The sequence below is a fragment of the Microcaecilia unicolor genome, chromosome 4 (assembly GCF_901765095.1).
Source record: "Microcaecilia unicolor chromosome 4, aMicUni1.1, whole genome shotgun sequence".
Lineage (NCBI taxonomy): Eukaryota > Metazoa > Chordata > Amphibia > Gymnophiona > Siphonopidae > Microcaecilia > Microcaecilia unicolor.
Window position 1 is genome coordinate 6,919,673 of NC_044034.1, and position 15,811 is coordinate 6,935,483.

Genomic DNA, 15,811 nt, shown 5'->3' on the forward strand with positions numbered 1-15,811 from the left:
CTTTGATGGGCTGGGGAGCCCACTGCTTGGGAAGGACAGCGCAGGGGCTCTAGTCTCCTGCAGAGGCAAGTGGTCTATCAACCTCCTGGAACTCAGAGCCATTCGCTTGGTGTTATTGGAGTTCATCCCGGTACTCGTGTTGAAGCCTGTACGGGTCCTGTCGGACAATGCCACGGCTGTGGCCTATATCAACCGCCAGGGAGGTACCAGAGCGCCCCTCTAGCCAAGGAGGCTATGAGTCTTTGCCAGTGGGCGGAAGCGAACCTGGAGCAGCTTTCAGCGGCCCACATTGCCGGAGTCATGAATGTCAAGGCGGACTTTCTCAGTCGCCATACCTTGGAGCCCGGAGAGTGGCAACTATCTGCTCAGGCGTTCTTGGACATCACGAAGCGCTGGGGCCAGCCGAGCCTAGATCTGATGGCGTCATCGGCCAATGGCCAAGTGCCGCGCTTTTTCAGCAGAGGACGGGACCCTCGATCCCTGGGAGTAGATGCTCTTCTCCAACAGTGGCCGACACAAGAGCTCCTCTATGTGTTCCCGCCCTGGCCCATGTTGGGCAGGGTGCTAGACCGGGTGGCAAAGCATCCCGGCAGGGTAATCCTGGTGGGTCCGGATTGGCCCAGACGTCCCTGGTATGCGGACTTGTTCAGGCTCTCAGTCGACGATCCTCTGCGGCTGTCAGTGGAGCAGGGCCTGTTACATCAGGGTCCCGTGGTGATGGAGGATCCCTCTCCCTTTGGTCTTACGGCCTGGCTATTGAGCGGCAGCGTCTGAGGAAGAAGGGCTTCTCAGACAAGGTCATCGCCACTATGCTGAGAGCGAGGAAGCGCTCTACTTCTACTGCTTACGCCAGGGTTTGGCGTATCTTTGCAGCATGGTGTGAAGCAGGCTCACTTTCTCCCTTCACTGCTCCAATTTCTTCAGTGTTGGCGTTCCTGCAAGAAGGTCTGGAGAAAGGCCTGTCGCTCAGTTCCCTTAAAGTCCAGGTAGCGGCTCTGGCTTGCTTCAGGGGCCGCCTGAAGGGTGCTTCCCTGGCTTCGCAGCCAGATGTGGTGCGCTTTCTCAAGGGAGTTAATCACCTGCGCCCTCCTCTGCACTCAGTGGTGCCTGCGTGGAATCTCAACCTGGTGCTGAGAGCATTGCAGAAGCCGCCTTTGGAACCCTTGTCGAGGGCATCTCTGAAAGACCTGACGTTGAAAGCAGTCTTTTTGGTGGCTATCACTTCAGACAGAAGAGTTTCCGAGCTCCAGGCGCTCTCATGTCGAGAGCCTTTTCTGCAGTGCACTGAGGCAGGAGTGACTATTCGCACAGTGCCTTCCTTCCTGCCCAAGATTGGTTCTCGCTTCCATGTGAATCAGCAGCTCTGTCTCCCGTCCTTTCGTAGGGAGGACTACCCAGAGGAGTACTCCGCTCTTGAATATCTGGATGTGAGACGAGTCATCATCAGATACTTGGAAGTGACCAATGATTTCCGGAAATCGGATCATCTGTTTGTCCTGTTTGCAGGTCCTCGTAAGGGTCTGCAGGCTGCTAAGCCTACAGTGGCAAGATGGGTCCAGGAAGCCATTGCAGCGGCTTATGTGGCCGCGGGGAAGGTGCCGCCTATCCAGCTGAAGGCTCACTCCACGAGAGCTCAGGCGGCCTCGATGGCAGAGGCCGGATCCGTCTCCTTGGAAGAGATATGCAAGGCGGCAACGTGGGCTTCGGCTCATACATTCTCCAAGCATTACCGTTTGACTGTGGCTGCACGGGCGGAGGCCCGGTTTGGAGCTTCAGTGTTGAGGTCAGGGATTTCTATGTCCCGCCCTGGGTGAGTACTGCTTCGGTACATCCCACCAGTCTATGGATTGATCAGCTTGATGATATGGAAGGTAAAATTATGTATAATCATACCTGATAATTTTCTTTCCATTAATCATAGCTGATCAATCCATAGCCCCTCCCAGATATCTGTACTGTTTATATTCTGGTTGAATTTTAGGTTCAAGTTTAGCCTTCAGTTACTTCAGGAGGACTTCGTGTTCAAGTTCTTCTTTCACTTGGATTCTTCAAGAGTTGAGACGACTTTGTGTTACAGTGAGCTGCTGCATTCCTCTCCTCTCCGTTTTACGGGGCTGGATTGAGACATAAATTCTGCCGGCACTCCCTCCCGCTTCGTGCGGCTGTAGGGCAGCTTTGTACCCCTCCCGCTTCTGCGGTGTTAGGGTCAGTCAGCTCCTCCCGCGGTTGCGGTTGCAGGATAAGCCAGATTCCCCCGCATCGGCGGGTGTGGTGTCCCTCCCCCGCTCCGCGGGGATGAGCTGGACGGATTCCCCTCCCCCACTTGTGTGGGGATGAGCTGGGTTAATTCCCCTCCCCCGTTTCGGCGGTGGTGAGCTGGGCAGAGTGTCCCTTCGTGGGTGTAATTCTCTAAGTGCTGAGTCCTGCGGATGGAGCTTTGATATCGACATAGTGAGGAGTTTCCGGCAGCACATGACCACATATAGGGAGGCAAAAGTTTGCTCTCTATCTCCACCTGCTGGTAGATGGACACAACCCACCAGTCTATGGATTGATCAGCTATGATTAATGGAAAGAAAATTATCAGGTATGATTATACATAATTTTACCTTCATTACATTTATTAGTTGCCCACTCCCTAAATGAAGGTTCTCAGATTTACAATCAAAGGAAAAAACTTCTGCATTCACTGGGAATTCCAATTTAAATAAAAGTATAAGAACAAACCTATTGTCACGAAACGCCTAGCCACCTGCCTGTGGCCAGTTAGAGGGTCTATCCCCAGCACAGCTCAGGTCAGCCTGCACCTGTTGCTTGTGATCTACACTAGCATCCTCCTCCCACCGACTGGGTCCCAACCACCTCTGGGCAAGTCTTCCGCTCTCAAGGTGTTCCCCAGTGATTCCAGGTTACTGGGCCACACTCTCAGTGATCCGCAGTTCCTGGACAGCACTTGGACCCAACACACAAACCACCAGAATTCTTGATCCAGATCAACAGAGGCATTAAACTACAAATGTTAACTGTCATGAAAAATTAGAGCAATGAACAGAAAAGGTGCAATCAGCAAACCAGTACCAGGTAACTGAAATATGGATCAGTTATAACACTAAACATTTGTTTGCTATCTAAATAGTACCTGGGGAGATCAGGACATATAACTGCTCACAAGCAATCAAATATAACTGTTCACAGGGCTTTCTCCCTGGCTAAGACTGGGGCAAAAGCCAGTACATTCTAGATGAATTGAGCTCCTGGACCAATCAGAGCCCAGAACAACAAGTTTTTAAAAGTAGCTGGCCACATCGTAGTAGTAGATTACCTCTTATCTGTGTTAACTAAAGAAGGAACAGTCGGTTCTCTGTAACAGCTTTAAACATAAACATTCATCACCTGCTGGCCAAACTAGAGAAATACACTTCAAGAATTAAGGCAGTTTTACGTGCTTAAAAACCCACTGTTTTGCCACATCTATTCACCAGGGTAATATTTAACAAAATAAAACATCTTCAAGGCATGACGAAAACCCAAATGAGAAGAGGCAAATCTAATTTTCAAAGGGTGGCCATTCCAGAGTTTAGTTAACCTGAAAGAGGAATCGAAGATCCTTTTAAATCCGGTTTTCTAATTGAGAGGATTTCAGATAGACTGATTCAATTCTCTACATAAATTTCTAGACATCCAGAATATTTTTTTAGATTGTTAGTAATTTTTGAGAGAGAGAGGTAGCCTGTATTGTTAAAAAAAAACAAAAAACTATACTACCTTAATAAGAACTCTAGCCTGAACTGGCAACCAATTCAGCTTCATCATGGGAGACGTATTTCTGAGCACCAAAAATCAGTCTAGCGGCCATACTTTGCAGCAATTGTAATCTGTTAATGAGGTTTGAGGAAATTCTCAAATACAGGAAATTACAGTAATGAATATGTGGTAAGATGTTTAGTTGAATAGCAGTCAATACAGTCTATTATGTTCTTTATCATAATTGCTTTGATTGGAAGATGCCGTTCTATTGTGTTAAGCATATTCTTCTCTCTTCCCCTCTCTAATGATAGATGGCCGACAAGAACGTGTCATGTTTGACAAAATTACTTCACGGATTCAGAAGCTCTGCTATGGACTCAATGCAGATTTTGTTGATCCAGTAAGTTGTCTTTTGGTGTCCTGATTGCCTTTTGTCTGTTCATTATTCTTCAAAGCATCTCTTCAAGTTCCTTCCCATCCAGCTTATCAGAGCCCCATATGCAGCTGTCATTCTCGCACATTTACAGATTTATTTATTTTTTTATTTATTTGTTGCATTTGTATCCCACATTTTCCCACCTATTTGCGGGCTCAGTGTGGCTTACAATACATTGTAAATGATGGAAATACAATTTGTTGCAGTACGATTATGGGTAACATTGTGAGAAGTTATGGGAAGACAAAGTCAAATATCATACGGGGAATAGAACAATGGAATGTAACAGTAGGGAGTTGATAAGACGATAAAACAATAACAAGAGAACATTAGGGTATAACAATTTTATCTGTGGGTGGAGTTTTAAGTGTGGTGAAAATACGGGGGAAGAGAACTCAGAAGAAAGTGTATTGGTGTGTATGGACTTCATGTGTTTTGATCCTTGCCGTAGATTTTCTCAAAGAGATCTCTTCAATAGTTTGCGGAAGTCGGTTAGTTCGTATATCGTTTTCAGGTTGCGTGCAAGTGTATTCCAGAATTGCGTGCTCATATAAGAGAAGGTTGATGCGTGCAGTACTTTGTATTTTATGCCTTTGCATTTAGGGAGTGGAGATTGAGGAAAGTTCGGGATGATCTTTTAGTGTTTCTGGGTGGTAGGTCTATTAAATCAGACATGTATGCAGGGGCTTCACCGTGAATGATTTTGTGGACTAAGGTGCATACTTTAAAAGTGATGCGTTCCTTGAGTGGGAGCCAGTGTAGTTTCTCACGTAAGGGTTTTGCACTTTCGTATTTTGGTTTTCCGAAGATGAGTCTGGCTGCTGTATTCTGGGCTGTTTGAAGTTTCCTCAGTATTTGTTCTTTGCAGCCTGTGTATAGTGAGTTGCAGTAGTCCAAGTGGCTGAGTACGAGTGATTGCACTAGGTCGCGGAAGACAGATCTTGGAAAGAATGGTCTTATTCTTTTCAGTTTCCACATGGAGTAGAACATCTTTTTGGTTGTGTTGTTTGCGTGAGTCTCAAGTGTTAAGCGGCGGTCGATGGTGACTCCAAGGATTTTTAAAGTTTCTGAGATTGGCAGATTTAGTTTAGGTGTGTGAATTGCAGTGAATTTATTCGTGTTATATTGGGAGGTAAGTATGAGGCATTGAGTTTTTTCTGCGTTCAGTTTCAATCGGAATGCATCTGCCCAGGTGTTCATGATGTGTAGACTTTGGTTGATTTCGTTGGAGATTTCATTGATGTTTTGTTTGAAAGGAATATATATCGTTACATCATCGGCATATATGTATGGGTTAAGGTTATGGTTTGATAGAAGTTTTGCCAAGGGGATCGTCATTAGGTTGAAGATAGTTGGCGAGAGGGGGGATCCCTGCGGTACTCCACACTCAGGTGTCCATGCAGCAGACGTAGTTGAGTTTGATGTGACCTGATATGAGCGTAGGGTTAAGAACCCCTTGATCCAGTTTAGGACATTGCCTCCTATGCCAAAGTATTCAAGAATGTGTAATAGGATTCCGTGGTCAACCATATCAAAGGCACTTGACATGTCAAATTGTAAGAGGAGTATATTGGTGCCGGTTGCAATCATTTGTTTAAATTTGGTCATTAGGGTAATTAATACTGTTTCTTGTACTAGAGCAGTCTCCTGTGGCCAAAAGCAGGATGCAGCTCTGCGCGCTGCTACTGAGTTCTGGTGAGTTTGGCACACCTTGTACAAACAGTTGGAGATTAAGGAGGACACGAATTAGGTGCAGATGCAGGTACTGTGATGTAACCTTGAGCAGCAGTGCTTAGAGGCTGGTTTGGCACACAATGAAATACCTGATTCTCCGAGGACAAATAAGCCTATAATTCTCACAGTTGGGTGATGTGGTGTCCGTGTTGCCGGTCTGGAGCTTGTAACAAGCTTAAAAATAAGTCTTTGAGCATGAGACGTACTCCACTGTGTAAAGTGCCTTCCCGCCCGCCGCAAGAGCATGGGACCAGCAGTTCTTTTTTTTTTTTTTTTCCACAGTGAGGAGAGGACGCGTTCATTATCCAGTCCTCACAGCTGGTTCAGATTTGGTCTTTTTGTACCTTTTTTTCTTTTTTTCTAAATTTTCTTTCTTTTGGTGCGCTCGTAAGGCTGTGTTTAGACCTGAACTCCGGTCAGGTTTCCTCCTTTTTCTCTCTTTTTGTGCTCTTCCCTTTGTTTAGCACTATTGAGTCAAACATTACACCAGAAAACCGGTGACATAATTCATGCATAAATAATGTCACCTGTTTTCTGGTGTAATTTTCGCATAATAGAGCAGTAGCGGCTAATTCAAATACGGGCAATGTGATTTGTACAGCAAAGGACTTCTTAATTTTTGGATTCAAGTAACCTTTTTTTAATCAACATTTTTACAGGTTGCTGACCCGTGAGGCAGGCTCACACTCTGAAACACGGCCGTGTCAAGGTCCTTGAACTTTGAAAATCCTTCTTGTATTTACCTCGCTCCTTTGGGGAAAATTTAACAGCCTGACCAACAGAATGAGCAGGGTCATGGAACTGCACCAGTGGTCCCTCAGCATGGGTATTGCCTGTGAGATCTTCCAAGCCACTCAGTCCAGTCACAAAGTCCCTCAGCTCAGTTCAGGCTCCAGGCCCACAACAGACTAGCGTTGGATGCTTCTTCATTGGAGGACAGGACTTCTGTATACATATGCTCCCATTCCTCTTGTGGGGAAGGCTTTGCTGAAACTCAAGCAAGACTGGGGGACCACGATCTTGATCGCTCCCTACTGGCCCCGGCAGATTTGGTTCCCTCTTCTGACGTTATCCTCCAAAGAACCATGGAGATTGGAGTGTTTTCCGACTCGTTGTGCAGAATGAGAGATCTCTACTGCATCTCAACCTCTGGTCTCTGGCCTGCACAGCCTGGATGTTGAGACTTTAGAATTTGCTTCCTTGCATCTTCCTGAGAGTGTCTGCAGGAACTTGCTGGCTTCCAGACATAGGAGCCAACTTTTCAAAATTATTGGGGGTGCTAAGCCCAGTGGAAATAACCCCTCCCTGGACACATACAAGGAATTTTCTCAATATTGGGGGTGCTTAAGCACCCACAGAATTGGCTCCTATGCTTCCAGAAAATATTCCACTAAGTTGTGCTCCTCTTTCAAATGGAGGCAAGGCCCTAGAACCTATTTCCTGCCCTACACACATCCTGCTTTGAATACCTTCTGCACCTGGAGTCCAGGACTGTTCCAGAAAAGTCCATAGTCTGCTATTGAGACAGTTATGAGGAAGCAACTGCTTGCCCCTGGATTGGTAGCATTGAATTTTGCTGCTAATCAGGTTTCTGCCATGTACTTGTGATCTAGCTTGGCCACTGTTTGGGAAACAGGATACTGGGCTAGATGGACCATTGGTCTGACCCAGTATGGCTACTCTTATGTTCTTATGTACTTTTTTAGAGAGAGGGTGCCAGATGCATGTAATGCCCTCCCTTTGGAATTGGTGGAATTTTAAAAAATTTGTGGGATAAATACAAAGAAATCCTGTATAGAAGGCATGGAACCAAACAAATTTAGCAGTAATTAGATGACAATATCAGTAATTGGGAAGCAAAGCCAGTGCTGGGCAGACTTGTATGGTCTGTGCCCTGTTCACAGCTGGTCAGATTCAGTTTCAGTAACTGGAGAACAAAGTCGTTGCTGGGACGATTTCTACGGTCTGTGCCCCGAAAATGGCAAGGACAAATATCAATTATGTGTGTGTAGTATTTCATCAATCCTTATACTATGAGTTGGGCAGACAGGATGGACCGTACATCTGCTGTCATCTAGTATGTTTCAAATCTTCTATAGCTAGATTGATTAAGGAGGGAATAGCTTCAGCTTTCCTTCTTCTAGAAGGCCACTGCCTTCTGAACTAAGGGCGCATTCTGTCTGGCCACAAGCTGTGACCTGGGCGGAGTATTGGTTAATTGATATGCAGGACATTCGCAGGGTGACTTTTGTGAAAAGTTACTGCTCGAATGTCCAAGTACGGCAGGAGGCAGCCTATGGAGCATCGCTTCTGGCTCAAGGGTTGTCTGCATTCCGTCCTTAATTAGTATTACTTTTGGGAAGGAAATTGTCAAGTAAGTAAATATCTCCAGACCATTCCCAATGAGTGGTCTGGAGATAAGGAAGGAGAAATTAGAATTAACAGCCAATTTTCTTTCCTTGAAGCTCTGCAGACCATTCCCGAACCCACCTGGGGGGAGGATGTATTTTTTTATCACCTGTGCTTGTTCCTGGTCTTTGATCGCTATATCCGGAGTGGCAGTTTGAGTTTGGACTCCAATAGGCGCCAGTATTCCTTTGGTGGTTTTTCTTCCTTTAGGAGAAAAAAAAAAGTAAAAGCAAATATTAGTATGGAGTTTTGTTTGTGAGTGTTTCCTTCCCCCTTTTGGTTAGTGGGGGAGCCTGTTCTCTACCATTCTTGGTTTGTCAATAGAAATACTGGATGGTTCAGGGCTGCACACCACCTAATAAGAAGTCCTCAGTAGTTCTCTGTCTCCCCATCTGCTGGTAGGAAGGCTTAAGTTTATTTCATTTGGAATGGTCTGGAGAGATTCAAGGAAAGAAAATTAGCAGGTAAATCGAACTTTTCCTTTTTTATTATCTGAATAATCTGGGCTTAAATTTATTTCATGCCTAAAGCATTTTGATGATTTAAACAAATTGGTTATGACCACTGACTGAAAAGTATTTGTGGAGCTACGTTAAACTTTGCTGCAGAAAAGCTAACCTCAGACCCTTGTATGTTTCATACAGGCACAGATCACCATGAAAGTGATCCAGGGACTCTACAGTGGTGTTACCACTGTAGAACTGGATACATTGGCAGCTGAGACTTCTGCCACCCTGACAACGAAACACCCAGACTATGCTATCTTGGCAGCAAGGATTGCTGTCTCCAACTTGCACAAAGAAACCAAGAAAGTCTTTAGTGGTGAGTACAGAAAAAGTGAAATTATTTCTGCTAAATGGAGGGGTAGTCTAGTGGTTAGTGAGTCAAGAACCAATCAAGGAACAGTGCAAATTCTGCTTCTTTCACTGATTTCCCTCCATTGCCTCATGTACAGGAAATATCTACTGTATCTTTAACTACTACTGAACATGAGTTTAAAAAAAAACCAAACCTTCTATATGGCTTTTAAAGATATATACAAGCAGAGTAGCACTGCTCATTTTTTTTAAAAATGCCCTTCTGTTTGTATAATAAACAGCTTCTAGTTGTCATAATGTCGGCTGCTTGACAAATTGGCAACTGCATCTTTGATTTTTAAGATGTACCATACCACGTCAAGACAACAGAAGAGATGCCAAAGGTTGGACAGATCAGTATTTTCCTCAGTGACCCTCCAGACCGGTCAAGACGCTTGGGTTATGCACTCCTACCAGCAGAGGGAGACTGAGAACACTAAAACTGTAACAATGTATAAGCCACCTGCCAACCCCCAAGCAGCCAGTAAATCTCAGTCTCCAGCAGAGGGTAGACGTGCAGCCTGAGCAGTCAGTCTGGTCTGGTAGGCCTGGGATTTGTTTTAGGTCTTTTGTTGGTTACCACCCTGTATTCAGAATCTGTGTGCTTTGGGGAAGTGGGTCCAGTGGGGCTTCGTTTTTCCCTTGGGGTGTCACACCCGGTGATTGGGTCCCTCCCCCTGCTGTGCTTTCCTGAGCAGTCAGCCCTGTGCCTCGGCTCCTTTGTGATTGCAGGAACCTTGAGAGCCTTAGCCCTCGTCAGCTTTTAGCAACCGGGCAGGGAGGTAAGAAGCCAGTTGGGAAAAAAAAAAAAAAGCTCTGCTTGTTTGTTTTGGGGCTGACCAGGAGAGCTGCAGTGCGTTTGTGAAAGTGAGTCTGGGCGCTGCTGCCTGTTGGGTTGCTTACCTCCTTTCTTCCCTGAGGGATGTTGATGGGGAAACCGTTCCGTTGCCAGTTCTGTGCGCGCCGAGGTGTGGATGCGCTGGGGGCACAATGCAGGCTCTGTGGGGAGCCGAAACCGCCTCTTTCTTCGCCTCCGGTATTGTCCGCAGAGGTTTCCGGAGTCGGCTCGGGCTCTGTTGATACGTCTTTGTTCACAGGTGTGGTAGCGGCGGTTCCGATTTTGGCGGGAACTGCCGCCATCTTGGATTCCTCCGGCCCTGCGGTTTCGCCTCAGACGTTGTAGGATTTTCAGGGGCAGAACGTAGGCTGGTCTCCTGAGTGCTCAGGGGGCATGGGATTCCCACCTGATTTTATTTGGTTGATGTTCTAGGCGTGGAAGTCAGGATCCCAGCAGGCAGACCAGAAGGGGGTAAGTCCCTTAGTTGCCAAGCGCCCTTGTCTGAAGTGGTCAGAAGGCCCTGAGTTTTTGTCCTTACAGCACTCAGAAGAGGAGTGCAGTGATTTTGGAGATGACATTCTTTTGGACACCTGTCCTGAGGAGGAGGTGTCCTTGCCAGGTGAAGATCCCTTGGTAATGAGGATCTTTTCATAGAGATGAGCTGGCTGAATTGATTGATCAGGTGGTTGCTACACTTAAATTTGATTCTCCTGAGACCATGGTGGCGGAGGTAAAACAGGTGGACCCGTTGATTAAGGGTATTCGCCTGTCTTCCCGTTCTTTTCCCATGAATAAAGACCTCAGAGATATGGTCATGCAGGAGTGGTCTTCCCCAGATTCTGCTTGTAGGGTGGCTAGAGTTATGGCGAGGCTTTATCCTCTTCCGCAAGAGGATAGGGACTCCTTAAAGTCTCCTACAGTAGACGCGGTGGTGACGGCGGTCACTAAAGACACTGCTATTCCTGTTGATGGGGGGGCTGCTCTCAGGGATCCTCAAGATAGGAATCCTTTATTAGGCGTAGTTTTGATCGGTCTGCCTTGTCGCTGCAGGCCTCGGTGTGTGGAGGTTTAGTAGCTTGCGCTTGCTTTCGCTGAGCTGAAAAACTCTTAGATGATCCGGCGGTGGATAAATCTTCCTGGGTGCAGGAACTAGCCAAGCTGGAGATGGGCTCTTCTTTCTTAGTGGATGCTCTTTATGATTTGCTGCGAGTGTCTGCAAAAAATATGGCATTGGTTGTGGGAGCTCGTTGGGCTCTTTGGCTTTGAGGTTGGGTCGCAGATGCGGCCTCTAAGTCCAAGTTGTGTTCTCTCCCCTTCAAGGGTTCTATGCTGTTTGGGGAAGAGCTGGATAAGTTGGTACGCGGTCATGGGGATGCTAAGGTTCCGCGCCTGCCAGAGATGTGTCCCAGAACAGGTGGTCGAGGGCTATCAGGCCGTGGTTGTCTGCAATATGCTCGGCGGTACAGGCTGGGTAGGGCAAATGATGTGCCTAGAGGGCGATTTTTTTTTTTCAGCGTACGCAGCCCTAGAGTTTGATGGCCCTCTTCCCGATTTTTTTTTTTTCCTGGGCTCTCCGTGTCCCTCTCGTCTCAAGGCCAGGGCAATTTGCCAAACCCTCCTTCGGTTGATCGATCTGGGGGCTGTGGTTCCCGTACTCACCTCAGGGAGGCGGGCGGGTTCTTACTCGATTTATTTCGTGGTTCCCAAGAAGGAGGGTGCCTTCCGGCCTATTTTAGATCTGAAAAGGGTCAACGGGTCGCTGAATGTTCCCTCCTTCCGGATGGAGATTTTGCGTTCGGTCATCGTAGCAGTTCAGTCGGGGGAGTTTCTCACTTAGTTGGATCTGACAGATGTGCCGCCGGATGGGAATATGTAGATAGGCATCAGCGTTTTCTTTGTTTTGCAGTCTTAGGACAGCATTTTCAATTCTGTGCTCTGCTGTTCGGTCTTGCGAGGGCGCCTCGTACCTTTTCCAAGGTTATGGTGGTCGTAGCGGCGGCATTGAGGAAGCAAGGAATCTTGGTCCATCCGTATCTCGACGTTTGGCTGATTCGAGCCAAGTCAAGGCAGGAGAGTGTAGAGGCGACCGCGAGAGTGGTGAATTTCTTGGAGTCGCTCGGTTGGGTAATGAACATGGACAAGTCACCTAGTTCTGTCGCAGTCCCTGGAGTATCTGGGAGTTCGTTTCGTCACGTTGAAGAGGCGAGTGTTCCTACCGTCAGCTCGGATTGTCAAGATGCAGGCTCTGATTCGTCAGCTTTGCTCCAAAGAGACTTCCTTCAGCTCGCTCTTATCTGCAGGTATTGGGTCTCATGGCAGCGTCAATAGAAGTAGTTCCGTGGGCCCGGGCTCACATGCGGCAGTTACAGTCGTCCCTGCTGGATCACTGGTCTCCTCAGACTCAGGACTTTGGAGGAGAGACTCTTTTTGCCGGATGCTCCCTGCCTCAGCCTTCAGTGGTGGCTTCACATGCCGAATCTGGAGAAGGGCATGCCCTTGGATCCTCCGGACTGGATTGTTCTCACCACGGATGTCAGTCTGGGAGGTTGGGGGGCCCATTGCCTCGGACAGGTGGTACAGATAGGGCATGAAGGAAGGGAAGGTGGGGAGCACAAAAAAAAATCACCCCATCCCCCCTTTTCAGGCCTCCTTTGCTTAGGTTCTGGATTTTTTACAATGGGGGCTCGAAAAAGGTTTGATGCTGTCCGTCCTTAAAGTTCAGTTGGCGGTCTTGTCTTGCTTCAAGGGTCAGGTTCAGGGAAAGTCCCTGGCCTTCCATCTGGATGTGGTTCATTTTTTGCAGGGCGCGAGTCTTGTATGCCTTCTCGCGCGGACTATTTTTCCCTTGTGGGACCTTAATTTGGTTCTCTCGGCTTTATCTCATCCTCTTTGAACCTCTGACGGCCTGTATTTTAAAGAACTTGACTCTCAAGGTGGTTTTCTGGTGGCTATAGCTTCAGCTAGGAGGGTTTCGGAGTTGCAGGCTCTTTCTTGGCGTTCTTGAAGGACCGCATGGTTCCTTCCTCTATTCCCATGGTCTTGTTGTGTTTTCTTGTCTCTGTTGGTTTTGCCTGTCCTGGAGTCTTCCACAAGTTCGGAAGAGCAGTGCCACCTCAAATGTCTTGATGTTAGAAGGGTGCTGAAATGCTATTTGAAGTGTTTTGGCAGATGGATCGCTTGTTCTTATCAGGGGAGTACAGAGGGGGCAAGCAGCTTCTAAGGCAAACCAGCTCCTGTGGGAGTAAAGGCCCACTGAGCTAGAGGTCAAGCGGTTTTTGGTCCCTCTGTTGGAAATCTGCAGAATGGCGAATTCGTCCTCGGATTCTTTTTCCAAGCATTACTGGTTGGACATACAGGGTCGTCAAGATAGTGTTTGGGGCGCAGGTTCTTTCAGCGGGGTTGCTGGGGGTCCCGCCCATGACTTCACTGTTCTGTTTGTTCCCATCAGTCAATCACTGGACCGGAGGGACATTAAGGAAGGAGAAATTAGACCTCACCTGCTAATTTGCTTTCCTTTAGTCCCTCCGGACCGGCCCGGCCCAAATTCTTCCCGTTCAGCAATTTGTGTATATATATATATATATATATATATGTATGTGTGGAGGAGTAGCCTAGTGGTTAGTGCAGCGGACTTTGATCCTGGGGAACTGGGTACGATTCCCACTGCAGCTCCTTGTGACTCTGGGCAAGTCACTTAACCCTCCATTGCCCCTGGTACAAAATAAGTACCTGAATATACTATGTAAACCACTTTGAATGTAGTTGCAAAAACCACAGAAAGGCGGTATATCAAGTCCCATATGTATGTATGTGTGTGTGTATATGTATGTGTATTTATATGTATGTATATACTAGTGAGAAATGCCCGTTTCAGATAAAAATGAAACGCGCGCTAGCAAGGTAAACCCCCCCCCCCGTCCCTCCCTTCTGATTTCCACACCCCCCTCTCCCTCCCTCCGTCCCTCAGTCAGTTGGTTGCGAGTTTGTGATTAAAGTTTGCAGCACTCTCCCCACTGCTGTCACTGAATGTGTGGGACTCCCCGCTGCTGTCACAGAATCTGTGGAACTCATGCGTTGTGCCTTCCCCGCCCTGCCCTCTACGTCATCGCGTTTTGACGCGAGGGCGGAGGTAGTGACTGCAGGCCTGCCCCGCCCTCTACGTCATTGCGTTTTGACACGAGTGCAGAGCTACACTGACTGCAGGGCAAACCGGATATCTCTGGCGCCTCAAGTTTCCGGCTTGAGGCTTCATTGGAACGTTGGAGGTGCCTTTTTATATATATAGATGTGTTTGTTGGTTCTTTTGTTTGCCTTAAAAAAAAAAAAAAAAAAAACAACTTTGTGCCTAGGGAGAGTACGTCACCTTATGCATGTCGCACAGGCTTGTTTTTCACCTTGTTCCTGGGTGCACAGATTATGGCTTTCTTTCCTTGTGCTTTGGTACTGTATACTGGATTCTTCTACCTAGCAAGGGCTCTTATTGGCTGTCTTGGATGGCGTGCACAACCCATTGGTCAATCAGGCTGGTCTGGAGGGACTAAAGGAAAGCAAATTAGCAGGTAAAGTCTAATTTCTCCTTGTTTTTTTCTGCCAAAACATGTGCAGCTTTTGAAACAGTAAAATTATTATTATTAGCATTTGTATAGCGCTACCAGACGCACGCAGCGCTGAACACCTGATACAAAGAGACAGTCCCTGCTCAAAAGAGCTTACAATCTAAATATTGTTGCTTAACCTGGCCTAAATCCACCCTGGAGAAACCACTATGAACACTTAAAAGTTGTGGGCTGTTTTTCAAAACCCTTTTTACCTGAGTAAATTACTTTTAGAAATTGCTTTATTTACACCTGCCAATGAGCCATCTTCAGAGTAGCTCCCACACTGTGGAGTGTTCTCCCAGAAAGGCTTTGCTTAATGCAAGACTTTGTACTTCAGGAAGCAGGTGAAAGATTGAGGTCTACAAATGGAACGAGTTGAAGTAAATCAATTTTTTTGTACTCGTTCCAAAAGTACAAAGACTAGGGAACACTCAAGGAAGTTACATGGAAATACTTAAAATAAATAGGAGTAAATATTTTTCACTCAACGAATAGTTAAGCCCTGGAACTCTTTGCCAGAGGATGTAGTAACAGGTTAGCGTATCTGGGTTTAAAAAAGGTTTGGACAAGTTCCTGGAGGAAATGTCCATAGTCTGCTATTGAGACAGACTTGGGGAAGCAATTGCTTGCCCTGGAATTAGTAGTATGGAGTGTTGCCACGATTTCGGTTTCTGCCAGATACTTGTGACCTGGCTTGGCCATTGTTGGAAACAGGATACTGGGCTAGATGGACCACTGGTCTGACACAGTATGGCTATTCTTATGTTCTTATGCTTGGCTGTTCTCCCAGATGTTAATGGAAGAACTAACTCCGTGGTCTTCATTGCAAAGCCTGGGGGGCAGTGTGGCCTGTAGGGGTATTTACCTGAGATCTTACCTTTGCTGGTCTTGGCTTATACAAGCCTAAACCATTCTTATAACAATATGGATTCTACACCCTGTGACCTGAATACATCTGTAACCATCAGAATCTAGCTTTCTTGCAAAGGAAAATTACTGCTGAGCCTTGCAAGATTCCTTCATCCAAGGGCATATTCTTTGTTGCAAACTAGCCCAGTTCTCCTGGGAAGAATGGAGGAGAGAGAGACACGGCTCCAGGAGTATGGCCTCAGACAGGGAGTTTGCATGCCATTGAACAAAGGCTCGCTTCTTGACCATGAAGCTGGCTGGACATTGTGTCACCATCTGTGAT

At 46.9% G+C, this 15,811-nt stretch overlaps 1 protein-coding gene across 1 annotated transcript in view; it reads left to right on the top strand.

Annotated features, from left to right (window-relative positions):
- RRM1 (ribonucleotide reductase catalytic subunit M1) overlaps nt 1-15,811 on the top strand; it is an 83,787-nt gene that overhangs the window by 8,535 nt on the left and 59,441 nt on the right. The window contains exons 2-3 of the mRNA XM_030199839.1: nt 4,059-4,147; nt 8,971-9,148. Coding sequence (XP_030055699.1) covers nt 4,059-4,147; nt 8,971-9,148 — 267 coding nt within the window. The remainder of the gene's footprint in view (nt 1-4,058; nt 4,148-8,970; nt 9,149-15,811) is intronic.